At 38.8% G+C, this 27,869-nt stretch overlaps 2 protein-coding genes across 3 annotated transcripts in view; one reads left to right on the top strand and one right to left on the bottom strand.

Moving 5' to 3' along the window:
* INTS7 (integrator complex subunit 7) overlaps window positions 1-24,200 on the bottom strand; it is a 90,566-nt gene extending 66,366 nt beyond the window's left edge. Inside the window, exons 1-4 of the mRNA XM_080824120.1 lie at window positions 23,976-24,200; window positions 12,573-12,702; window positions 9,898-10,044; window positions 2,817-2,954 (exon numbers count right to left, since the gene is read on the bottom strand). Of these exons, the coding sequence (XP_080680246.1) occupies window positions 2,817-2,954; window positions 9,898-10,044; window positions 12,573-12,702; window positions 23,976-24,069 (509 nt within the window). The 5' untranslated portion in view covers window positions 24,070-24,200. The remainder of the gene's footprint in view (window positions 1-2,816; window positions 2,955-9,897; window positions 10,045-12,572; window positions 12,703-23,975) is intronic.
* A 190-nt stretch (window positions 24,201-24,390) lies between these two features.
* DTL (denticleless E3 ubiquitin protein ligase homolog) overlaps window positions 24,391-27,869 on the top strand; it is a 43,313-nt gene continuing 39,834 nt past the window's right edge. The window contains exon 1 of one of the 2 annotated variants that reach the window (XM_080824987.1): window positions 24,391-24,576. In XM_080824987.1, the coding sequence (XP_080681113.1) occupies window positions 24,525-24,576 (52 nt within the window). In that variant the 5' untranslated portion in view covers window positions 24,391-24,524. The remainder of the gene's footprint in view (window positions 24,577-27,869) is intronic. The other variant, XM_080824988.1, reaches the window with a different exon arrangement.

The following is a 27,869-nucleotide window of genomic DNA, read 5'->3' as shown; positions in this document are numbered from 1 at the left end:
GTTTATCAGGCGTGTATAAACGACGCATTCACCTATCAGCGTGCTCTCATACTTGTTATTCTTTCTTCTTAGAATATTCTTCCTCTAACTTGCTGCCTCTTGAACACTTGGTTTCAGCTCAAGTGTCACCTGGTTAGAGAGGCCTTTCCTGATCACTCTTCTTAAAGCAGCTCACTCGGTTCACTATCACAACGATGAAACTGTATTATTTTTATCACAAAATTGTTTCATTTTTTCATAACATTCACACACATCTGAAACTCTGTTGTTGTTGTGTTTACACAAGAACAGGGCTTTTATCTTCTCCACCCCTGTCCTCCTGGGCGCTGAGAATACTATCTGCACATGGCGGATATTCATTCAATAAGCACTTCTTCAGCAACTATAACTTTATGCAACTCAAAACTTAAAAATCTGTTATGGGCCTTCAGGGTCAATCAACTGCAAATCAGAAGGCTGCAGTTTTCTTTTTTTTCTTTGCCTAATACTATTTTTAAAAATCCTTAATGTCAATATTAAGAATGTATGTGAATATAGAGTCTCATACGGCAATAAGACTATAAACTGAATAATCAGATTTTCCAGCTTCCACCCATGCCACGCCTGCTCCCTCCAAAGAAGTCAGACCTGACAACACTGGGCATACATTCCTGCTCTGTTACAATCAGCTGGGGTGAAGGAGTGAGCAGCCACCACTTTTAAACTGCCAGTGCACTGTTCGGTTTGGCACTGGCCGCTAGAGGGCTCCTCTCTCAATAACAACGCTTCCCCAGTTTCTGAAGGCATTTGGGTTTCCAACTCCTGCTTTGTGACACAGGGACTCTCTTTAAACATATAAAATCTTAACCTTTTTAAGAACAAGTTAGATGTGATTATGCTAACAGACAAAGGGAGAACAGTATTAAATAAATTCTTAAGGTCCTAATTTGCTAGTTGCTCTAATTTGTTTAAGATCCAAAACTGACAGAGATACTAAGACAAAAACCCATCAGTATTGGTCAAGATACTTGATTTCCAGCCGGGTCAGCATTTCGGAAGAGGTAAATGCTAATCTCAAAAAGATACAGTTCATTATAGAATTAGTTAATTTTATACTTTGATACATTTTGATATGCCCTTCATTCTTTCCTATTACACAAATTTGTATTTTTAAATGTCACAAATTATATCATACTGAAACCTGTTATGTTAAAAACTGCTTCTATGTAAACTATTAATTTAAATGTTTATTGGTCATCAATTCTATAAGCAAAGAATCATGTTTCTATGTTAGTCTTAATCTTTTCCAAAACAGATCAGAAATTCCACAACTAATAAAATTAGCTTCTGATAATAACATAAGAGAAGCTGAACCAAAAATGATTCTCATTAAATAAAATATAATCACTAAATTATAAATTTATCACCTGAATTTAGAAAGTAAATTTAGAAAATTATTTTTAGAGCTACCGGAAATGCAAGTTTACTTAAGTAGATTATAAAGTACTGACTCCTTGACAGTAGTAATCAGATAACTGCTCACTAGATATAATTCCCATCCAATAAAAACAATTTTTAAAAAGTTCTCTCGGGGCGCCTGGGTGGCTCAGTGGGTTAAGGCCTCTGCCTTTCGCTCTGGTCATGATCCCGAGGTTCTGGGATCGAGCCCCACATCGGGCTCTCTGTTCAGCGGGGAGCCTGCTTCCCCCTCTCTCTCTGCCTGCCTCTCTGCCTACTTGTGATCTCTGTCTCTCAAATAAATAAAAATCTTTAAAAAAAAAAAGTTCTCTCGATAGTAATGACTCTCAATAAGAAAAAAAAACAGTTTTCAAAAGCACAAATAGGACTGCGTTTACTCAGTATTTCTCCTCCTCACTCACTGCCGCACCTACTAATTTTGAGCAGTACATTAAAAAATTACATGCTTTCTATTCTCCATTCTCCCTTTCCAGTGAGTAATCCTGGGATTCTGAAGGTTTGACAAGAGCAGCTAAAGAGATGAATACACATATAATTAAAATCTGAAGAGAGAAAGTTGGTGATAAACTGTTCCAAGTTTTATTCAAATTTAGCAGAGATTCTTAATGGAAAAGCTATCTTTTTTAATTTTAAAAATTACATCATCTGATTATAAAGCCCAAACTTGCTCCTGACAGTATACAAAGAAGTTTATTAAAAACATAAAAATAAAAATAAGGTACCATCTTATCACCCAGACTCAGGATTTTGATATATATCCTTTGTCTTTTTTTATATTTCATCAATACAAATACCTGTTTCTTAAAAAATATATTCTGTAAGGTCTTATAAGTTATGATGTAACCTATTGCCAAATATACTTCTAAAATATATTTGTTAAGAGTTGACATAATATTTCACTGTATGATCATATTTATCTAAGCACACTAGTTAGAAGTTAGGTTGTTACTAATTTTTTTTGTTGTTTTTGTAACACTACAACTAGCATCCTTGCAAATAAGTATCAATACCCATTGCTGACTCCTCCTGATAAGTTCTCAGAAGTGGATTTTCTAGGTCCACTTGAGGGATAAAAACATGATCACGTTTAAGGCAAATGCATACTACCAAAATGCCCTCCAGAAAGCAATGCTACTTTGCTATCAGTCAGTAACGGGGATAATTTATATTTTTAGAGAGGGTAGCCAAACAAGTCAAACATAGCGACATAACTATGGTCAGTACTGCATCCAAGAAAACAAACTGTTCTACAATATAATAGTATAGGATATGACATCCCCAATATGTGAAACTGGTTTCAGCTCTCACGATTAGCGTTTTGGCATTAGAGCTGTGTAAGACGTAAACCCTTTGCTTACTTTGACTGCGCAGAGAAGTTTGCAGCAGCAAAAACGGCAGCTTCGACTTCCACGTTATCATGTGAGTCCAGACTCTGACGAATACTATGATGAGCATTCTTCCTCTCAGGAATTATTGATGCCAGGCTTCCCAACATCCTACGGAGACAGACATCCAAGAAGAATAGAAACACAATAAGCAAAAAATCAAGAGAGGAAGAAGCAAGGCAAAGCCTAGATTGCCAAAATTAAAATTTGCAGATAATCCCTTAAATCTCGGGTTAATAAAACATCAACTTTAGGAATCAAGCAAGGACTCAAATTCTAAACACTTTTCACACTGATATGTCAGAAAAATTAACATGGTTTATCTTATATAAGCAAAATTGAAAATTACCATCCTGAAGTAACTTCCAGTTACCAAATAGAGCCCAGAAACTTCTCAATTATTAAAGCATCAAAATATCAATTTTCCAATGTTCTATAAGTAAGTCCATTTTAGCAAAACAACATTCTTGCTTTTAAGCAGATCCAGAAAGTAAAAAAGGTAGGACTCCCAGTCTTTTTTTCTGTAACACTAAATACTGATACCATGGTTTTCAAATCTGTCTTCAACATCAAGAGAACAAAGGCAGAGGAAACTCTCTGGGCCTCATTTCAGAATCTGCAAGGATGAGGATGGTAGCATTCTGGAAAAACAGTCTACTTTATAATAAATGAAAAATTTGGAAAAGGAAAAAAAATCTATTGTTTGTAACATAAATTACATAAGATCAAGCCTGAAAAGATGTTTTCAGCAGAAAAGCATGGATTTTTGAGGGCTGCAAAATCCTGCGGTAAACAAAACAGAGTTCCTACAGTGACAACCTTTCTTGGTCAGTGTCCTAAGTAACCTTCCAACTTGACGTGTCACCACCTACCTACCTTATGGAGATTTGATTGGACATAAGTATTTGAGTTTATACCAAACAAAATACTAAAATGGGCTAAATATGTCATTTGTATTCAATTTGAAAATGAGGTTTTGAAATTAGATTGAGTTATATTTTTCCAAAGAAATAAACAGCTTATAATAGTTTATATAAGGAAAGATTAGATTAGGCTAATATCAACACATTTTGATTAACAGTTTATTTAAATTTAAATATAAAACGGCAAAAAAAGGCATACTCCCATTGGTCACGACTTTATGAAAATATTTCTGGTAATATTATAAATAATTTATAGCACTATATTTCAAACACTATGAATACCTCCCAGCTTCTTCTTCCACTCGTTTCAATTACGGAGTCTAAAGTAACGGGTAAAAAAAGAAAACACCTTTAAAATATTATCTCTTCCTTGTCTTTTCTCCTCTTTAAGTTTAAATCATTCTGACTCTAAGAGCTCCTTAGTGTTTGAGAGGCACCGCTTTTTGCTCTCCTTCCTATGTTGTAATCTTATTAATACATTCTTTTAGAAAGCAAGCTCCTTGAGATCAGAGTTCCCACTTTAATCTATCTTCCTAAAAACACACACCAAATTTTCTATGCAATGGGTACTCAAGAGTACTTAATGTTGATCTATCATTTATCAGTCACATCTTTTCTTTGTAGACTTTTTCTCCTTAACAGACTCATTTTTCACTGTGCTATAACAATGCTCCTCAATGAAAAATCATGTTACTATAAAACATTAAGATTGGTCTGTATCATATCTTTTTCTTTATTAAAAAAAGTATCGTAGTCAAGTATTTCATGATAAAAGGAATATTCATTCCTTTGCTTATGTGCTTCATAATTTTCAAAGACGGATTTTAATAGCCAGGTTCTTATATTTCTATAGTGACCAGAAAACTTTTTTTTTTTTTTTGGAAAAAAGGAAATCTTTTACCGTATAGGAAATAAGTGACTCCATTAGGGCTGGTATCACTTCTCTTGCTTTACATCAAGTAAAGTGATTTATGAAATGTCAACTCATCAGAATGTGAATTGGGACAGGATAGTTCTCCCTATACATCCAGCCAAACTTCTCTTCAGTTGAACAGGCCACTGCTTCCCAAATCAGATTTCAAAAAACTGACATCTTTTTTTTTTTTTTTAATTACAAAAGCACTTTCTCCCTTTTAAAAGCAGAATATTTTGAAGACCTCGTAGTAGAAACTAAAAGCAATGTACAGTGGTTAGTGGCTATCACAGAAGCACACTCACTTGTTTTCACACTGCCAGCATCTGGGCTGGTTTTGACACTTACCCACTTTGGAATGATCTTTATTCTGAGGCATATGTTATTTTAGAAACATAAGAAACACTAATGTTAATACATAACTTAAGGAAGAGTGTAAAAATGGTAGGCATTCCGTTCATGGCTTTCAGGCCCTAAAAGAAGTTTCTATTTTTAAATATGATTTGTAAAGCATATATCTGACAAAGGACTGGTATTTAGAATATATCAAGAAATCTTAAAATTCTGTAATAAAAAGCCAAGTAACATAATAAAATCTAAGCAACCTAATGAAAGAAAACAGGCAAACAATTCAAACAGATCTTCCCAAAAAGAGATAGAAGAAACTGTCATCAAACGGCACATGAGAAAGTGATCCTTACCATTAAGGAAATGCAAATCAAAACCACTATTCACCCCATTAGAATGGCTAAAATGAAGAAAACGGACAACACCAAAGGCTGGCAAAAGGGTGAAGCAACCAGAGCTCACATACTGTTGGTCAGAAAAAAATATGTTTAAACCCACTTGGGAAAGAGGCCTGGCAGTTTCTTAAAAATTAAATACACGCCTACCCCATGATTCAGCAATTTCACTCCTACATATATATCTGGCAGAAAGGGAAGCATGTTCACAAGTCTTCAGAGCAACTTTATTATTTATAATATCCCCAAACTGGAAACAGCCTAGGCATTCATCAGAAGGAGAACAGATAGATTCACAGTCACACAATGGAAAACTACTCAGCAATACAAAGAACCAAATTACTGACACACAAAGTAGATTACGCTCAAAAACACTGAGTGAAAGAAGTCTTACACAAAAGGATACCCACTGTATGAGCCCACTTATATGAAATTTGAAAACAGACAAAAATTTTATCTATGTAATGAGAAAAAATCAGAAGAGCAACGGCTTCTGGCTTCTTAAGAGCAATCTTTAAAAAAAAAGTAAATATTTTTATTCTTAAAAAAAATAAAAAAATTTTTTTGACAAATCATGCTCTTTCTTACATAATTAAGGTAGCAAATGACATGGTCCTTATTACTTTTTTTAAAGATTTTATTTATTTATTTGACAGAGAGAGAAATCACAAGTAGGCAGAGAGGCAGGCAGAGAGAGAGGGAAGGAAGCTCCCTGCTGAGCAGAGAGCCCAATGTGGGGCTTGAAACCTGGACCCTGAGATCATGACCTGAGCCGAAGGCAGAGGCTTAACCCACTAAGCCAGCTAGGTGCCTCAGTCCTTATTACTTTTTTAATGGCAAAATTAGTTTTCTTTACACTTTTTAAAAGATCGTATTTTCAAAACATTATAATATAACGTTAAATAATATATTAAACTAAAAAATACTTTTTCACTTTATTTTTTGTATCATGAAAAAAATGAAAAATTTTAAGGCTACTCAAAAATGTTCTATTTTTGTGAGAAGGGTTTGATACTCTCATATCAAAATTTGGGGCACCTGGGTGGCTCAGTGGGTTAAAGCCTCTGCCTTCTGCAATCGAGCCCCGCATTGGGCTCTCTGCTCAGCAGGGAGCCTGCTTCCTCCTCTCTCTCTGCCTGCCTCTCTGCCTACTTGTGATCTCTGTCAAATAAATAAATTTTTAAAAAAAATTTGATAAAAAAAGAATTTTAGTTTTGAGTTGTTACAAATACATTTTTTTGGTATTTGATATTTACTTTATAATTCTGCAAGCTTTATAAAATGATCTGATCACCCCTCATTCCTGATCTTCAAGTTTTTTCCTCTTCCTAAAGTAACTACACCAAGAATGTTTTTAAAACATGTCCCTATTTGGGGCGCCTGGGTGGCTCAGTGGGTTAAGCCTCTGCCTTCGGCTCAGGTCATGATCTCAGGGTCCTGGGATCGAGCCCCACATCGGGCTCTCTGCTCGGCAGGGAGCCTGCTTCCTCCTCTCTCTCTCTCTCTGCCTGCCTCTCTGCCTACTTGTGATCTCTGTCTGTCAAATAAATAAATAAAATCTTTAAAAAAAAAAAAAAAAAACATGTCCCTATTTATTTGGCAAAACCATCTAAGGCCTTGTATATCTAAGGATCTTATTAACTGTACTACATTTTATTTATTAATTATTTATTTTTAAGATTTTATCTTTGTTATCTCTATACCAAAGAGGGGTCTCAACTTACAATCCCAAAATCAAGAGTCACATGCTCTACCAACTGAGTCAGCTAGGCGCCCCGCACTATGTTTTAAGTGTTGATTGGACTCCTTAACATTCTTAGCTCAAATTTCTTTTTTACAATTTTATTTATTTATTTGAGAGAAAGAGAGAGAGAGTGTGTGTGTGTGTGTGTGTGTGTGTGCAAGGCAAGGGGGCAGAGGGAGAAGGACAAGCAGACTCCCCACTGAGCAGGGAGCCAGACGTGGGACTCGATCCCAGGACCCTGAGATCACAACTTGGGCCAAAGTCAGATGCCTAACTGACTGAGCCACCCAGTTGCCCCAATTCAAGTTTCTTTGAAATTTTTTTTAAAAAGATTTTATTTATTTATTTGACAGAGAGAGAGATCACAAGCAGGCAGAGAGGCAGACAGAGAGAGAGGGGGAAGCAGGCTCCCCTCCGAGCAGAGAGCTCGACGTGGGGCTCGATCCCAGGACCCTGAGATCATGACCCGAGCTGAAGGCAGAGGCCCAAACCACTGAGCCACCCAGCCACCCCTCTTTTAATATTTTTTGCATCAAGTGTTAATGTTGAAAAATATAATTTCAATCTGATTGTTTTCCTTTAAAGTGCTTTTTCTAAATAAATAAATAAATATTTCTGGAAGCTTTCTAGAAATCTCATTTTATCAACAGCAATAGTTCTTCAATGAAGAATTGTGGCAAAACCCAGTTGCCATGACTTGGAAAGAGCAAAATGAATGGAATATTCACATATTAATCTATATTCTTCTCAAAACACTCAAACTAGCTCTAAATCATTTATAGAATCATTCCACTAGCTAAATTCTATTCTTTTGTCTTCTGATTAAAAAAAAACAAAAACCCAAAAAATCTATGCTTGTGGAAAATAATTCAAACATTGCAAAACCACACAGAAAAGTCTCTTGTGATGCATAGCCCAATAACCCCTCCCACAAATAATCACTGTTAACAGTATATATATGCCTCCAGATTCTTTCCTGAGCCTATATGAACACATATATTAATATTATGGATAAAAATGAGATAAAAACAGACATCACTTGACTACTTTTTTTTCTTTTTAAGATTTATTTATTTATTTGAGGGAGAGAGTGCACGAGTGGGAGGGACAGAGGGAGAGAGAAAGTTTCTCTTCAGAAAGCAGAATCCACGCTGAGCACAGAGCCCAAAGAGAGTCAATCTCATCAGCCTGAGTTATATAGCCTGAGCTAAAACCAAGAGTCAGATGCTCAACCGAATGCACTATCCTGGCACCCCTTAATATCTCTGTGTTAAATACACACTTACTTCATTCTTTAAAAGTTATACAGTGGCCCATAAATTATTCCCCTATCGATACACGGTTTTGCCCCAATTTTTCACTTCTTACAAAAAAGATACCATGAGCGGGGCGCCTGGGTGGCTCAGTGGGTTAAGCCTCTGCCTTCGGCTCGGGTCGTGGTCTCGGGGTCCTGGGATCGAGCCCCGCGTCGGGCTCTCTGCTCAGTGGGGAGCCTGCTTCCTCCCCCCCTCTCTGTGCCTGCCTCTCTGCCTACTTGTGACCTCTGTCAAATAAATGAATAAAATCTTTAAAAAAAAAAAAAAGATACTATGATCATCTGTATATATATATTCACCAACTTCTAGAAATGATTTATAGAAAAAAATTCCGGTAAGTGAATTTGCTAAATCAAAAGGTAAAACTATCTTTAAATTTAATCCTGTTCTATTATATATAGTTTTTAAAAGATAAAACCAATTAACTAACTTTAAAATATTACATTCTGCTCGTAATTTAATCACTCAAAAGGCAGAGGAATTACAAAAGCACTTAATTCTGCACAAGAGGGAAGACCTGGCTCTTGATGGGAAAGCAGAGAGAAGTGGTGACATCCTAGACTTCATGATTAAAAAGAAGGTTCACTTCTGAACAAGGCAAGTCAGATGTGAGCTCTAAAATTGAGGAAAGTGAATTTCAAAAGTCTAAAAATTACACATTCATTCTATAGATAGCAGACCTAAAAAGATAATATGGTTCAAGCTGAATACAAGGCTTACAATATGAAATGCTGGCAAAATTAAACAAAAAATGCGGGGGGGGGGGCAGATGCTTGGAAGGCTCAGTCAGTTAAGCATCCCACTCGTCATTTCAGCTCAGGTCACGATCTCAGGATCATGGGATCAAGCCCTGCATTGGGCTCCCACTCAGTGAGGAGTCTGCTTGAGATTCTCTCTTTCCCTTCTCTTTGGCCCCTACCCCTGCTCCCTTTCTCTCTCTCTCTCAAATAAATAAATAAAATCTTTTTAAAAAAATGTTTTTAGATTCCAGGAAAGAGAAGAAAAGGCTGGAGAAACTACAGTGGTTCCATCTGGCATTCTCCAAGGAGTTCAAATATAAGTTACTGCATATAAAAATGAGCACATAGCCAAGGGTGAACAGAAAAACTGACATGAAACAGAACAAGATCAGGAAGGTAAGAGTTCAAAATGAGTTGAGGCTAAGCTAGATTCAGACCCCAGTTAGCTGACCAGAATGTCAACCTACAAAAAGGTACATTTCAAACACAAGTTAGGCAATAATTCACAACCAAAACAGTTTCCTAGGTGGTATCAGAAGAGCAGGTATAGATTGGGGTGGTTACCATATTTCTGCCTGGAGTCTTGGTTGAAAAAAAAAATTCTTAACATTAAAAATGAAAAAATAACTGCAACTCAAACAATCTTTGGTGATTCATTATAGCAACAGAGTATACCGGAGTGTGATGGCTCTTGCTACAGGATCATTACTATGAATCACAGAGAAAATTCTCTTCACAAACTCATCCACATTCAGAATCTTCTCCAAATGCTTCTCACTTTGTTGAGTAACTTTAAGAACACACAGCCTCAGGAAGTTGTTTCTGTGAAGAACCAGAGACAAAGTAAATTAGACCACTTTAGGAAAGGAATATTTAATTAGGAATCAAAGCAACCAAAATGACGTTAAATTTTAGCAACAGGCCCATGTTTTTCAATCTATTATTATTTCTCATCATTAAAAGAGCGGAAGCCTACACTTTCTTTTTTGTTGTTGTTGTTATTGTTTTCAATCCAGGAATACCAGGCTGGTTTAATATTAAAAAATTAAGCAATATAATTCATAACATTAATAAGATAAAGAAGTTACATGATCATATCAATGCAGAAAAAACAATGAACAAAGTTCAATAACTCATCCATGACTAATCAAATTTGGAACAGAAGAAAACTGCTTTAACTTGATAAAGAATGTAAGCCAAAAGCCTATATATAGCTAATATTAAAGTGGCGAAAGAATGAATGCTTTCCCCAGAATCCTGGGGAAAAGCAAACAGGCCTCTCATTACTCTTACAGAACACAGTGCTGGAAGTTCAAGCTGGTGCACTAAGAAGAGGAAAAAGAAAGCACACCGATCAAAAAGGAAGAGAAACGGCCCAGATCTGCAGATGACATGATTCTGGGAGTTGTTAGCACATCTGATCACTTCACCATGTTAAAAGAGGGATTCTCAAGTTTTTGCTTTTGCACTTGTTAGCGTACCTGAAATGCCAAAACAAAACAAGGAATCCTTTTCAAATGTCCGACAGTCTTCTTAAAAACAGTAATTTTCTCATGTTGTGCACACTGCTCATCCAGGTATGTCTTAAATTTATTATGTACAATAAACACAAATGTTCAAACTGTCAGAAAGGTAATATATCACACACTCTGGCGACCAACTGCCAAGACTGGTATCTTGGCTCTGTCTCTCTCTCTGACTGTATTATCACTATGACAAGTTTAACTTCTTTGCTCAATTCAATATCCTCAATTATCTAATGCTGATCACAGTACTTAACTCACATGTGAAAACACGTGCAAATGAGAACAGCATTGGATGCACAGAAAGAGCTCAGTAAATGTTAGTTACTCATATTATTACAGATGTATGAAATAAATGTCCCCATTACCCCTTCACGTCTTCATCTAATCAAAGAATACAGACATTACCCACAAAAATTTAGTATGAGGATTTTCATTAAAGAAGATTATATATAAGACAAAAACTAAGGAATAAATAGAAAAAGAAAATTGAGAGAAATAGAAATTTATAGTAAAGAAAATGAGACCTATGGCAAAATATTCAACCTCACAAGTTATTTATAAAATGCTAGTTAGAACAACAATGAAGTACCATTTTAAACCTAGCAAATCAGAAGTAATAAAGCTAACAGCCCGGGCTGACTAGGTTGTGGTCATTAGGTATGCGATCTTAGTGAAAGTATGAACTGATAGAACTGCCTTGGCAAACATTTACAATACATTTGAAAGGAAATAAAAAACTCAAGTCTGTTAGAGGAGATAGTAGATGTCCTGTAACTCAGCATTTACAGTTCTGTCTCTCTCTCCTCCCACAGTGGACAGAACTAATTCCATCTTCAATCCTTTCCGATGTGTCTATTTTATCAGTTGCCTGGATGTTATCCGATATCCTCAGACATGTATTAGAAGGAAGGATGAGAAAGGTTAAAGCCAAGGCCAAGAGCTCTAAGCATATTTTACGGAAAGGAGAACACAAAGGAGCAAACACTCAAGTATCAGAAAGGAATGTGGAGCCAAAATAACATACACAAGATCAGAGGAGATCATGTGAGAGCTGTCAGGAGTCTGGAGTTTGGAGACATTGCTCTGCTGATGTACTTAGAGAAAACGGGGGCTCCAAGTAGGAATCATACAGTATTTGGTGGCATGAAGCCTACACTTAGAATATGAAGCATAAGCAGTTAGCAACGTCTGCAGCCCTGCTGCAGGACACCAAGATAGCAGTGACAGAAAGAGAAGCCCTAGGGATGAATTAAATCTCCTCCATCATATTATGACCAAGGCCAAGAGGTCAGATGATCTTCCTCTTCCCTCAAGCTAATTCTACACATCTCTTCTTCAAGTCTGACTTGGTGTGTGTATAAACACACAAGTGCATGGAAAACGGTGGAAAGAAGCAGGAGAGGGACTGGTGGGGAGAAAAAGACATCTGAAAGGTATTTATCCAGTCTTTCAATGTTTCAGCCACTTCACAGTAACATGTAATCTTGTGTTATAAAATAAGTTACTAAATCAGGAACTTCTCAGAACAATGTGCAAACCACAGATACTTCCAAAAGATGCAATAATATATACATTAAGATGATCTTAATTGGATTTATTCTGTTCCCCAAAGAAATAAGTCCTCTCTGACTTGTCACTTCATTTCTGCTTAAAATGCCATTACATTTCACACCAAAAAGTTTTGCAGACTGCTCCATACATCCACTAAAATGGTCACTAACCATGTGGAAGTCCAGAAGAGCAAAAACAATAAAGACCACAGCATCATAAACAGAGAAATCTGAGCAAAGTAATTTTGGACACTGAGGCTTTACAAAGACTTACCCAACTCTGAAAACATCTGCTAACTTTAGGAATGCAGAATTGATGAGAATAGGGAATGGATACTTCTGGAAGAGCCTGGGAAAGCGAACAACTGCTTCACACTGTTCACCAAGTTTGCCGGATCTTAGACCTATGAAAAGCACAAAAATGGGAGAACAGCTTAGAAACCTGTGGCTACAAGAAGGCAGAAATAGCAAATACCCACACGGCATCCCACAGCCATAAAATAACAGTCATTCACGATTAGGTGAGGTACAACTGTAATTCATGAGCTTAAAACAAAACAAACAAAAAACATGGCCTATAAAATAGTAACTTGGTAAACTGCCACTTGAGATATAAGATAATGAAAAGGAAATAAGATTTTTTTTTCTCAAAAAAAAGGTTGAGTATTTTAAGGATACTTGGAGCCATAAAATAAACCTCAGTAAATTTAAAAGGACTGAAACCATACTTTGTTATGTTCTCTGACCATAGTGGAATTAAATTAGAAATTGCTAGGAGGAAAAATATCTAGAAAATGCCCAAATATTTGGAAATGGAACAACTTCTAAATGAGCCATAGGTGAAAGGGAAATTAGAAAACGAAAGCAAAATCTGTGTGATGCGGCCGATGCAGTTCTTGAAGAAATATTTATAATATCAAGTACTTAATATTAGGAAAGAAGAAAGATCTCAAACCAACGGCCTAACAAAGGGGCCAAGATAATTCAATGGGGGAAAGGATACTCTTTTTAACAAAATGTCCTGGAACAAGTGGAAATCCATAAGCAAAAAGATAAATAAATAAAACCTCGATCCTTAATTTGCACCATATACAAAAATGAACTCAAAATGAACCACAGACCCAAATGTAAGAGCTAAAATTATAAACCATAAAAAGAAAATACACAGGAAATCTTTATGAGCTTGGGTTGAGCAAAGAATTCTTAGATAAAACACAAAAAACGTAAGTCATAAAATAAAAAAGTGAGAAACTCCCATCAAAATTAAAAACTTATGCTCTTCAAAAGACACTGCGGAGAGAATGACAAGACAAGCCACACACCAGAAGAAAATATTTACAGAACACCTATCATAAAGGACGATGTGGAGGCCGCTTTTAGGCCACAGGCTTGAGCAGTGGAAACTGAGTAAGGTAAAGGGGCCCACAGTGACCACTGAGCTGAATGACCCACCTCAGAATATCCATAAGCCCTAGCTGACTGATGGGCTACTTACAACCAGGCAGAGGTACCGAAAAAGAAAAATCCCATAGTTCCCATGCCTGCTCACTTCCCCCACTACGCCACACTCCCTCTCCAGCAGTGCTGCCTCACAGTCTCCTCTGCTGTATTCAGTGAGCTACTGTCTCCTTCGTTCTGCCTTGGGTGAATTCACAACCCACGACTCAAGCCTCCACCCAATACCCCCACAGGCAGCATCCATACTTCTCATGCCTCAACAAGATGACACCCTGATTTTTTTTTTAAGGATTTTATTTTTTTTTTAAGATTTTATTTATTTATTTGATAGACAGAGATCACAAGTAGGCAGAGAGGCAGGCAGAGAGAGTGAGCTGGCGGGGGAAGCAGGCTCCCTGCTGAGCAGAGAGCCTGATGCGGGGCTTGATCCCAGGACCCTGAGATCATGACCTGAGCTGAAGGCAGAGGCTTTAACCCCACTGAGCCACCCAGGCGCCCCGACACCCTGATTTTTGAAATGGGCGAGATTTGAAGAGAAATTTCATTAAAAAAGAAATATGAATTTCTTCATATACATGGAAATACACGGAAGTTAACAAATGTTCAACATTGCTGGTCATCAGGGAAATATAAATTAAAAACTACATTGCGATACCACTACGTATCCACTAGAATGGCAACAAATTTTAAGACTGACATACCAAGTGCTCAGGAGGATACGGAGCAACTATAACTCTCATATATTGTTGGTGGGAATGTAAAACTATATGTTTCTTTGGAAAACAGTTCGGCTGTTTTTTATAAAGATAAGCATATGCTTAACTAAAAATCAACAATCCCCCTTCTAAATATTTATCCACGTGCTTTGAGAACTCATGTCCATACAAAGATTTGTATTCAAATGCTCACAGCCAGGTAATAGCCCCAAACTGGAAACCACCCAAATGTCCATCAACTGGTGAATGAATAGACAAACTGTGGTCGATCCATACAATGGGCTACCAGCCAGCAATGAAAAGGAAACGCTGCTGATTCATGCAACAACAGGGTAGATCTCAAAAGCACTGTGCTAAGTAAAAGAAGTCAGACCCCAAAAAGACTACAATACTGCATGGCTATTTTATAGGACAATTGAGAAAAGGCAAAACTTTGGGACAGAGAACAGATCAGTGGTTGTCAGGGGCTAGAGAAAGAAAATAGACTGCAAAGGGATACAGGCAAAGTTTTTGGGGTGAAGGAAATGTTCTGTGTCTTGACTGTGGCTGTGGTTTCATGACTGTATCTATTTTATTATCTATAAATTATACCTAAATAAATCTGACTTTAAAAATGTAAAAAAACCCCAACAAACAAAGATAACATTCAATCCCTAAAAAATATTCATTTAGAATGAATATCATAATATGGTATTAAGAGCATAAATTTCAAATATTTTTTAGTATTTTAGCACTTATAAAATGCTAATTATATCCACATTCATACAAGAATAAGTGCTCTAGAATATTCTGTTCAATAAACTCTGCTCACTTTTAAAAAATGACAAGGAAATATTCATCTGAGGACTCTTGATTGATTGTCACTATGTTTCAATACAAAAGACAACCACAGAGTAAATCTGCACAGGCAATTCCTACAACTTATTAATGGTTTGAGTTCTATAAATGCACTCACATTGGTTATTTGGTACTTGGAATATATTTCCTTGCAGGAAAAAAAACAGCACTATTAGCGCTCATCATGTTCCAGAATCCAATAACCACTTATAGTGAAAGTTCCTATGGGAAAATTAATTCAAGTTTCTAATTGAGATATTTAGAACATAGCCCTTCTTTGCCTGCTCCTTTCTTCCCCTACCCCCCACCTCCATACACAGAAAAACTGCCACTAAATGTCCTGGAGTCGGTCTCCAACCAAACACAGTGCCAATGGAAATGTTGTAGGTAACTGGCAGTGGCTCACGGAGCTTTAAAAGCTCTTCTAAAGACCTGACTTGACAAAGGGGTCACAGGACACACACACAGGACAGTAAGGGCAAAAGGGAAGGGGAGAAGAAGAAGGGCCAAGTCTGAGGATGGAGGTGAGAAAACAAAGGAACCGATGTGTTTGTGTGTGTGTGTGTGCTGGGGGAATCTGGTGGGACAATCCACAGTAATCGGACTTTTTTCCTCTTCTTGCTGCCTGTAGTTGAGTGATGCAGAAGGGATTAAGTTCTGTTTGTAATGAATTAACCTTGGTTGGGATGAAAAAGGTAAAGTAGGAGGCAGCCCATGCAGACAGAATATGATGTTTCACTTTCCCTTAAAAAACACAACCACAGGGGCGCCTGGGTGGCTCAGTGGGTTAAAGCCTCTGCCTTCGGCTCGGGTCATGGTCCCAGGGTCCTGGGATCGAGCCCCACATCGGGCTCTCAGCTCAGCAGGGAGCCTGCTTCCTCCTCTCTCTCTGCCTGCCTCTCTGCCTGCTTGTGATCTCTATCTGTCAAATAAATAAACAGAATCTTTAAAAAAAAAAAAACAAACCACAACCACAGACCACATTCATTGGTTTAAACACGATGACTTAAAGTGTACCAAAGTTAATTTTGAATCTGGCCAGAGAAATGTTTTGATTTCTCTAATACTGTCAAATTTTACTTCCTTAAGATAAAATAGACCCTCATTCCTACAACAGGGCTGATAAAGAGTAGTAAACTTCTTGCATAACAACTGATACAACGGCTTTAGGGAAAAGAAACAAGAAGCAAGACTGGCTCTGAGGGACAGAAGTTAAGGAGCCAGAGAAGAAAGAAATGTATTAAGACCTAAGATTCAGCAAGAATCCTAGGCTGGGGTGGTATGTACCAATCTTGTTTGCTCTGGGCCAATTTCAATTCTAGAATAAGGCAAGCACCTGAAAACAGGCACTCAGCACAGTCAGATCTTGTTCTAAAACCAGAAATTAAGGTGTAGGGATGCGACTGCTGTTTCTACATCTTTCTTTGTATTCTCCCGCCAAAGAAACAGAGCTTTCTTTCTTTTCGGTGCCTGTAATTAAACAGTGCTTAAATCAGTTGCAACATGCAGGTAGGCTAGGGAGAACTAAAATAGGTTGTCTGTAAATTGCTTATACATTCAAATTTCATTTGAGAGCAGTGAAATTTATTATTCTAGACTGTTTAAGCACTTAATATGTGCAGAATATTTTGCTAGGCTAGTGGTTTTCAGCTCTGCTTCTGTATCAGAAACATCTGTAAAACTTTTCAAATATACCTGTGCCAGACTTCTACTCAAACCTACCAAATCTGAGGCTGGCGCCCAGGGATGTGTTTAGCTACTTTGAGGAGGCAGGAACTTAAAGAGCCTTAAGCTATCCTCTACCACTTCCCTTTTATTTAATGGCCCTGCCTAGACTGGAGTTAGAAAGCTAATAGTTTACTGAATTTGGCCCTCAGACAAATTTCATCTGATAGATAACAATGTTTCTTAAAGGCTTTGAATTCATTGGCAAATTTTAAAAATGAAGTGAGACTTCACATAAAACCCAGAATTTCTAGTTTTGAAAATTTTAAAGATCTTTAATGTCACTAAAGAAGGTGGGAGTCTTGACCAAAGAAACACTGTAGTATTACGGGTCTGTGTAGAAGGCCCATTTGGGTTTGCTATCATTTCTGATAATAGCTACGTACCCTACAATCTTTCTCTAGCAATTTCTGGCTGCCTTTGGGCACACATAAACTAGAAGAGAATCTTGGATGAGAATTTAAAGTGCTGGCAAGGGGGCACCTGGGTGGCTCAGTTGGTTAAGTGTCTGCTTTTGGCTCAGGTCATGATCCCAGGGTCCTGGGACTGGACCCCACACCAGGCTCCCTACTCCGCGGGGAGTATGTTTCTCCCTCTGTCCCTCCCATTGCTCATGCTACCTCTCTCTCTCTCTCTCAAATGAATAAATAAAATCTTTTTAAAAAACTAAGTAAATAAAATTAAGTGCAGGTAAGAAAGTTAATGAAGTTAATAAAATGTGGCACCATGAAATCGAAGCTTGATACAGAGGAAACAACAGGGAGAGGCTGATGGGTAGGGCAAAGGAGACAGGTGAATGTACGGAGGTCTGAATGAAAGTAAAGAATGATCAATATAGCAGTTACTCATGATGATGGTGATGGCTCATATCCTGTGCCATGCTACTAAGCACTTTACATGAATTAAACTCTCACTGCAATCCTAGAAGTTAGGTACTATTATCATCCCCATTTTAAAGATGACAGACACAGGCAAAGACTGGTTATGCAATGTGCCTAAGAAATAATGGCCAATAAATGGCAGACATGGGATTCACATTCCGGCAATCTGGCTCTAGAGCCTGCAGTCCTCAACTATTAATTATGCTAAAACACATCTCGAGAAAGTAACTAACTAGAGGACAGAGGTTAAGATTTTAAAAGGGATATTTAAATTGCGAGTTTAGAGTGATGTAATTCTGAGGAAAAGACAAATTCCAGGGAACTGAGGGAGAATAACTAAATGATGGTAAACTTGGGGACTGTTATGTACAGTAATCAAGTTTTCAAAACAATACACATCTCCAGATAACATATATCAGCCAGGATTCTTAGCTTCAAGCAATATAAGCTAACTGGCTGATTATGAGTTTATTAAAAACCTAACAAACAGTTTCAAGGCTAAACATCTAAGAACACCTAATATCACACTGCCAGACTGATTAGATGATAAGTCCTGTTGCTAGGAAACAGGTGAAACAGATGATGCTACAATCAGCTCTACTGACACCCAGGAACCCTGTAGCCATTGCTGCTACTGTCCCCTAGAAACATCACAGCTGCCGTGGCTGCCAGGGCACAGAACTTTGACCGTGCTCTCTAACTATGCCTTCTTACACTGCTGAACTCCTGAGCAGAGCCCAGAGGAGGTCTGTCTGACCAGCAGGGCTAAGGTCATATCCTATGCTCTTGAAAAGGAAGCCAGGAAGGTGAGCTTTTGCTTCCACCCTTGTGAGGTGGGCATATAATGTGGGTCATTCCTCAAGCACAGGAGTGATCACAAGATGCTAAGTGACCACCACCATGACGAGAACCATTACGAGAAACACTGCTAATGCACATTACCTTACAAGCACATTCTAGGAGAGTTTGTTATATGCATTCGCTTCAGCTAAGGAGTGAGGATGACTCAAAGAATAACCATAACACATATATTTCTTAAAGTGTACTCATCAAAAATGGGGGTAAGAGCAGGAAAAATACCAACACAAATATGCACCACACATTATAAGGGAACCTAACAACCCATAGCTTAGTAAATCAATAATGGCAAGTCTCAGAAAATTATATTTAAAAAGCAGGAATAGAAAAAACTGAAATGATAGTCAACTCAACTGATAATAATAAAACACCCTTCACCTGAATTTCACAAATTCTAAATGCACATGGTGGAAGGTGTGCAATACTGTATGGCATGCACACAGAATACTGATTTAGAATCATCAACAAATTAGTTTATATATGAATACAAACTTTCAGGAATATTTAACAATTCATTTTGTAAGTTACAAGACAGTAGCTCTTAGCCATCTATAAAAATGAGTCTGCGGATTTCAGTAAGAACTGAAAAAGGGCCTTGGGTTTTTGGACTAGCTCATGACCCATCAAGGGATCGCCCATCAAGGGATCGCCCATCAGGAGTTGAGATGTTAAGACTGTCAATTCCACATGACCTTACAGGTCCACTTCTTGACACTGTCAGACAAAATACGGTCTGGTGACACAGATTCTCAAGAATTTGGTTGACTCAGTGTGGGTCACGTGTCCATCTGTGAATCAATCACTTATGGGATGGAATTAGTCACCTGTACAGACCTCGCTGCAGGGGCCTCTCTCTCTTTAGCAGGGGGCATGGAGATACTTCCAAAGCTTCCTATTTGTTCATCCTAACACCAGCCACATCTGTCCCAATATGGATGGTATCACAGCAATCACTGGTCTCTTTCACAGTCTGAAAATTCACGTTTTAGGATATAAGTGAGGGGAAATACGGAGAATACAGCATTGTCCTGCTTTATATCAATTTTCCATTTCATATTTTAATCTTTCATTGAACTCCCCATCACACTTTTCATGCAGCCGTAAGCTCCCCGACACCTCAAGTACGACTCCATCTTCTGTATTTCCTCCCTTCCCGCAGCCCAGGGGCAAGAAAGGGAACCACTCCCTTCCCTGTCACTCTTTCACTTCATCCTTTCAGGCCACCTCACAGGAATGAGATAGGCTGAGGGATGTCATTTAAAGGAGACTCTCTCCTTTTCACTCGGGGGGGGGGGGGGGGGGGGAGGAGATCTTGCATAGGTTTCCCTAAATCATCAGGACACCTTCGGTCAGTTCAGACTATGCAGAACTTACACTAGTGAAAAAGTTATACTGATTAATTTATGTCAGATATGTCCTTTATAACGCCTACATTAATGATTATCCATATTATTAAATGTGTCAGATAAATAGAAGTCATACTTGATTGTAACACTTAACTCTGTATATGCTTAGTCTTCACAGAAACTCAGTCGGCATGATTAACTGCTTAAAGCTCTAAAAAGGGGATAGAAAGACCTCTACGTAGCAGCTAGAATGATCTATAAAAATGTAAACCAATCCAAATCAATCCTCTGCTTAAAGACTTTGTCTTCTCGATGCACTTGGCATAAAATCCAAACTTTCTTGTCCTGACCAACAAAGCCATATTTCATCTAGCCCTGCTTTCTTCTGAAAGCTGTTTTGTTCACTAATATAGCCCCAACTCTGAGTACGGTGACTAACACAATGTAGGTGATCCGCAAATATCTGCTGGATGAATGAATGGCTATCACGTGATTATTTTCCTGTGTTGCTAACTACATCCTGAAGGAATGGACTTGACTCAGCTTCAAAACAGCATCCATTTATTCCTAGAAAGATCAGAAACAAATAGCTTACTGCCATGCTTGTTCAAAAGGCTCAGAACAAAGCGCAACAGGTTATAAATGACATTTCCCAAGTGTGTATCTTAGGACACTGGTGCCATCGTTGTTACTTTACAATGCAGTTCAAGTGTCACATCTGTACACATCTGTAACTGCCTACTCAACACCTCCATTTGGATGACTAAGGGATGTCTCAAATTTAGCAGTCCCAAACTGATTTCACTTTCATTCACTCAATAAATGGCAATATATACTTCTAGATCAGACCAAAACCTCTAAATTTTTCCTGACCACTAATTCTCACATTCTCAGCATATTCATTAGCAAATCTTATTGGCTCTACCTTAAAAATATATCCGGAACCAAAAAAAAAAGGGGGGGGCGCCTGGGTGGCTCAGTGGGTTAAGCCTCTGCCTTCGGCTCAGGTCATGATCTCAGGGTCCTGGGATCGAGCCCTGCATTGGGCTCTTTGCTCAGTGGGGAGTCTGCTTCCTCCTCTCTCTCTCTGCCTGCCTCTCTGCTGCTTGTGATCTCTGTCTGTCAAATAAATAAATAAAATCTTTAAATATATATATATATATATATATATATATATGTCTGGAACCTCAGCATTTCACACACCCTCACTAAAACCAGCCTGGCCCAAGCCACTATTTTCCACCCCTGGATTGTTACAATTGCATCCTCACTAGTTTCCCTACTTTCATCTCTGGCCCTCCATGTCAATGTAGCCTCAACACAACAGCCAAATTGATCTTCTCAATGTTAAGTCAGCTATGCCATAGCTCTGCTGAAAATCCTCCATGGTGTCCCATTTCACTCAGAATTAAGGCCAGTTTTTCAATGACTTGTACTGCCCTACACGAACTGGCTTCTGGTTATCTTTTTATCTTTAATGTCTATCATTCTACTCCAGGAATGGCATGCAAAACAGGCTCCAACCTCAGGACCTTTGCACTTGCTCTTCCTCTATTTGACCAGTAAGACATTTCCTGACTATCCTATATAAGATAACAAACCAACCCCAATCCCACACCCAGTTTTCTCTAGCCCCCTTCATTAGTTTCATTTTTCTCTACAGAATGTTATCACTACTTGTCAAAATATATGCTTACTATATTTGCTTACTGCCTGTTTTCTCTGTCCAAAAGGTAAGTTCTATAGAGCCAAGAGCTTTGTTTTGTTTTGTTGCTGTTTCCCTAGTACAAACCCTGAGGAAGTAAGTCAGATGTATGGATGTGAGTGTCTGTATGTGCTGGGGGGAGGGTGGAAAGAACAGGGAGAGAGGCTACGGAGTAAGAAACTCCTATTAAATAAAATACTTCAGAAACAGTATTCCTTGGAATGCACTTTAGGAAACTCCCGTCTAGATGTTCTAGAATTTAAAAGAAAGTTAGAACTTGTAGCCTTCTGACCCTACGAACTTCCACTCATAAAACAAAAATATTTTAACAGATAAAGCATGAAATGACTCAATAGTTAAAATACTGAACTATATTCTAATGAAACTGGGTATTTCTGAAATCTAATTTCTTAACAGCTTTAAAAGGTATATAGCATGGTGAGGTGAAAAAGAACAAAAGTTTTGTTCTTATATGGTTCAAATTTTCTTTCTGAGCCTGAGACTTACCTGGGAAATACTCACCTGGGGTATTCCTGGGCAAACTGAAAGTGACCACTTAACACCTATGACTGACAGCTGGTTTATACTTAAACACTCAATGGCCATCCATTTATTTCTTACAGTTCTGAAATGTTTCTATTTCAACTTCTAAGAAGCAAAAATTGTGGGGTTTTTTTCCTTAACACAATGGCAAATTTTTAGGAATTAAACAATTCTAGATTTTCTGACATCTCAGAGTCTGATCCTGACCTTTGCTCTCCAACCCATCTCACCATCATTATGATATAAGCCCACCTGGCCGAGAGTGGTAGAAAATGTCTTTAGATTTGGTGGGGTTATTAGATATGTGGACCTGCAACTCTCTCTGGGGAATAAGGAAGAAATTTCCAGACTGGAAAGGAAAAGGTTATGCAGTGTTTAAAAAACACATTTAATATTATAATTTTATATTTCATAGGGGAAAAGCCCTACAGCTTTGGTAAGAGAAAGTAAAAAGTTCAACATTATTTTCTTGACTGATGGGGATGCACTAAGTGACTCAACCAAAGGAATATCTCATTGGAGTGCTGTGACATTTTTATGTTAATCAAAAGGAGTTAAAAGCTTTTTAAAAAGTCTGAGAAACTCTTATCTAGACCTACCCACTAGAAATGTTTACAGGTTAGAAAACAAAAAAATGAAATCCCAAGAAAGTTAGCTGGGAACCGGCTCAAAGTGGACTTAAAGACAGATCCTTCTAATCTGTAGTCCCAATTCTCAATGTATTATATATTGGTTATGGTTAATGAAGAATTAACCGTATATACCAGGTGACAAATGTTTCCCCCATTCAATAAAAATCACTGAAACAAAGGTTAAGTACTTGAGTTCTTTACTGTCAAATATTTGCATCTGCCTCCCATAGCCTTATCTAAGAAGGCTTCTCTTTATAATAATGAATTCTTCTGCATACAATTTTATCGCCTAATATTACAACAGTCTTGCAAGCTCAGTGGTACTGTTCCTACTCTGCAGACAAAAAAGACAAGGTTGGGTGAAGTCAGGTGACCTGCCCATGATTCTAAAATCGGTGGCACTCGAATTCGACTCAGTCTAAGTCCCAAGCTCCTTTCACTACAACCAAGCGGCCCTACACCTCCCACCCCTCCTCCCACAGGAAAACAGAACTCGTGGAATTTAAACGGAAGTGGAGCTATGCTTTTCGGATTTTCTTGGTCGTATTTAATGTCTAGTAACCCGTAGGTAGGAGTTACATTAATAAAATACATCGTTATAAAGTGGGTGCAAGATTATTATTCAGCACTCTTGATGAAGACCTTGTTTCAACTGAACCTACTGACAAATAATTTCACAATTTAAATGTAGCATTTTTACAAACTGCTTGGAAAATCGGGGGACTGTGCCCTCAAGCGGTCAAACACGGCCCGTCACTGGAGCTCTCTACTTATTCAGCTGGTGCAAAGCCAAAATAGCAACGCTGCAATTTTCCTGCAATCTCCCAAACCTGCAAATGCTCTGGACTCACAGGTGCCCGCCCTCGCCCCCGCCCAGGGAAGCTAGGCGCATGCGCCTGACTGGCGGCTACCACCGCCTGGTGGCGCCATTGTCCCCCACGCCCGTTTCCCCCGCTCAGCCCGCTCTTTCGAATACCTTTGTCTAATTCCATAAGGGCAGAGTTAGCATCCAGCTCCTGTTCGCCATAGCCGGCATCTGCCAGGAAAGACTTAGTTGAGTTTGACGCCATGACCCGAATAGTCACTCGACTAGCCTATTTAAAAAGATTGCAAACTCTGCCCCAGCACCGCCATCTTCTTCCACCACCTTCTCGCGGATTTTTCCTCCGCGCTCTGTCAAGCCCTGTTACGCATGCGCCCTGGTCACCCCGCCGTTCGCCAGCGCCTCTGCGGCCCCCCGCGCAGGCGCTCAGGGAGCTCCTGAACTCTGGGTTCCCGCGGCTCGGAGAAAAGGAGGCGGGGATTGGAAGGGGGAAGTGACTCGGAGGCGCCCGGACGCCGCGGCGGGAGCCAATCAGAGGGCGTGACGTCAGTTTGGCGGGGAGTTTGGTGGCCGGGGCTTACAGTGGCGGGAGTTGGAGGCAATAACTAGTCGTGTTCTGAGGGGCGCAAGATACGATTTCTGCTGAAGCTGGGGGGCATTTTCACGACTTTTCTGTCAGTTGAACCTTTTCCTCTGGCCCAGATGCTCTTCAATTCGGTTCTCCGCCAGCCCCAGTTCGGCGTCCCGAGAAATGGTGAGTAACGGCCCTAACCGCTTCTTCTTGCTGGCGGGCTTCGCCTCCCCCGAACAACGCGGCGGACCAAGGCCGACTCCAACTCTGTTTCCCAGCCCCCGACTTCTCCCATGGCCGGAGGGAGTTCGTGTTAGCGAGGACTGCTGAAACAAGCTGCACTTTCTTGCCCTTGGGACACTTTTAATCGTAATCGGGATTTTTAGAATCGTAATGTGGGCTGACGGAGGGAAGAGAGTCGAATCGACCGGCCTTCTTTACGGCTTCTGTGTTGCACAGTAACTGGAAAATGCGTGCATTTGTGTGTGTGCGCGCGGCTCCACAGCTTTGTGAGATCGTCAGGACTCGTGTTCGCTGATTGATTTTTCGATTCATTGATTAGTTTGTTGTAGAACTTTAGTGAGCCCTACTATTCGCTTATATATACTTGTGAGTGTGATCCGCTATTAAGGAACTCATTCCAGCCGAGAAGACAACATCTGCTTCCAGCATGGTCCGAAAAATGTTCCCCCTGATTACTGCATGTGCGTAAAAATACGAATTACGGGGTGAAAAATGCCCATAACCACAGCCCCCAGAGATAACCACTCGTGATCGATTAAAGTAGATTACTCCAAATGTTTTTCAGTGCCAAGGTACTATGTATTGTTATTTACAGAAATGGGATCAAAATGTTATGTTTGTTTTGTTTTTCACTGTAACGGTATGATTTGGGGGATATTTCCATAGTATGTGGAAATCCGACTTCCTCGCTACAGTTCTTGAGGTTAAAACATCCCTAAGGTAAAACGACGGGTGGTGGGAGCTTTGAGTTTAGGTTTGGGTGTCATCGACCTGAAACCTGGTAAGTTTCTGAGGTGGGAGTTACTACCCAGACTAAAGCTGGATACAAATGAAACCTCGTTCATTTAAAAATGGACTAGGTCTTTTTCTTTGAAACCATGTGGAAAACAAAAAAGAATCTGAGAAGGGAACTTTTTATATTAAGGCAAAGGTCTAGGAAGAGGATATTGAGAAGGCGACTGAGTAGTCCCACAACTTCCTGCCTCCAATTTGAGCTTTATACCCGTTCTCACCTACTTCCCCCCCGGGATAATCTTTCTGATCATACTCTAAATCCCCCTCTCTGACTGCTGGAAACTTGCTTGGGTGACTTCTGTGCTCTGTCATGACTGGCAGTACTGCCCAGTGATTAAGAGATCTGTCTTGGAATTAAACTGCCAGAGGTTTAATTCCAGCTTCATTCCTTACGGCCTGCAAAACCAGGGGCCTGCAAGACCAGGGGCCTGCAAGACCAGGGGCAAGCTGTTTATACTCAGCCTCTATTTTGTAACAGATATTCTCCTGATTCTCCAACCTTTCTGTCTACTTCCCCCTTCTCTCTCATTTACAAATACTCACTTATTGTTATGTGTCAGACACTGAAATTCATTTCTTGGTGTAGATTATGCAGTGAACCTTATAGGACCATCTTTCTCCTTCCATGTTGGTGTTCCACTCTAGGCCCATTTTCTCCTTCTCCCTGCTCTCATGGATGAGCCACAACCAGGGCATCTTCCACTACTACTTGCAACCTTCCATTCCCTATACTTTACATCTGTTCCTATAAAAGCCACGTGACCATCTTCATCCAGCAGGTCAGTGCCACAAACATCTCAAACTCAAGTACTCAAAACTGCACTCACTTTTTCCCCAAACCTGCTATATATTACCTACCTTTGGAAGTGGTCCCATTATTTTAAACTAGTCTTCCTAGCCAGAAACCTGAGTCAATCAAAATTCCTCTGTTTTCCTCAAGATACAGAAAGTTCCCTTAAAGGTCCCTTAAAATCTCTTGAGTCTGTCCTCTCTGTTCCCACTGAGTTTGCCTCATCACTATAACTTGGATCTGTTCTATGCTTACCACTCTATTTCCCTAGTTTGGGCCCTAATAACTACTTGTCTATTATAACAAGGCTCCCAAGTGGCCTCTTAGTTTCCCTCGCTCCTGTTTATTCTCCACATTGCTGCCAACAATCTTTCTAAAGTGGAAATCTGATTACTCTTCTATTTATTTTTAAGTTGTTATCTGAAAGTTTTTATCATAGGTTTAAACTTATTAAAATTTTTAAATAAAAATGCTTCATCATTTAAAATTTATCTAATAGAATACGAACATTGTAGTGATTTGATGATCATATCAATCATTTTTTAAAACTATGAACAAACTCTTTAAATGCCAGATTTTCAATGTACATTTCAACCTTGAACAGCATAGGGGCTAGAGTCACCAAAACCCATACAGTCAAAAATCACCTATAACTTTGACTCTCCCAAAACTTTACAAATAGCCTCCTGTTGATTGGAAGGAAGCGTTACCAATAACATAAATAGTCAATTAACCCATACTTTTTATGTTACACATGTTATATACTGTATTCTTACAATAAAGCTAGAGAAAAGGAAATGTTACTAAGAAAATCATAAAGAGGAGAAAATACAGGTATAGTACTGTATTTGTGGAAAAAAATCCACAGATAAGTGGACTCACACAGTTCAGACCTATGTTTGAGGGTCAACTATAGTGGCTTTTTCTCCCTTGATTTTATTTCCACTTTATTTTTCCCACAGAATTTATCCTAATGTAATTTGAGTCTAAGTTTGAAAAGTTATTCTCAATCTTTATTGATCACACTGTCATACTCCTCTGTGAAAAAAACAAGTTCAGTATTTTCTGTAATCATAAGGCTCTAAGTGTCAAGAGTTTCCTCTGAATTGAATTGTTACAATTACTAATATGCAAATGGTCAAAACAATACAGACTTAATTTTTGATAAATAAATGAAGCAAAAAGTAAAATTTTACTGGAAGTGTATCTTCTAAAGAGATGGATTTTGCTGTTTATGATGCCTTTATTAAAGGAATTATCCTACTGTCTTTTAATTGGAGTCCCAGAAGTTTTTGTACCTTGGATCAATGCAAGGTATAAGATTGGGGCAGGGAAATGCCTTTCTTTTGAAAAGTGGAAGAAAAGCAGTGATGAAGGGAGAGGAGGAAAAAGAACCTCAACCTTCTCAGATCAGTAGTAGAAATGTACCTTTATCAACTGATTATCTGAAAACTCATGTCTTTGAGTTTTGGCTACTCCTTGGAAAATTGGTGTGTAATCCCAGGGGCTTAAATTGTACATTGAGGAGAGAATAGGCTTTTCCAAATGAGTGTTACGGGGGGAAGAATTACTTGTTCATGTTGGAAGCTGTATAGCACAGTACGTATCCAAAAGTTGCTCAAGAGACCAGTATACAACTGTGTGTTGT

This window comes from Martes martes, assembly GCF_963455335.1.
Source record: "Martes martes genome assembly, chromosome: 15".
In the NCBI taxonomy this organism is placed as follows: domain Eukaryota; kingdom Metazoa; phylum Chordata; class Mammalia; order Carnivora; family Mustelidae; genus Martes; species Martes martes.
This window is presented reverse-complemented; position numbering and strand designations above follow the sequence as displayed.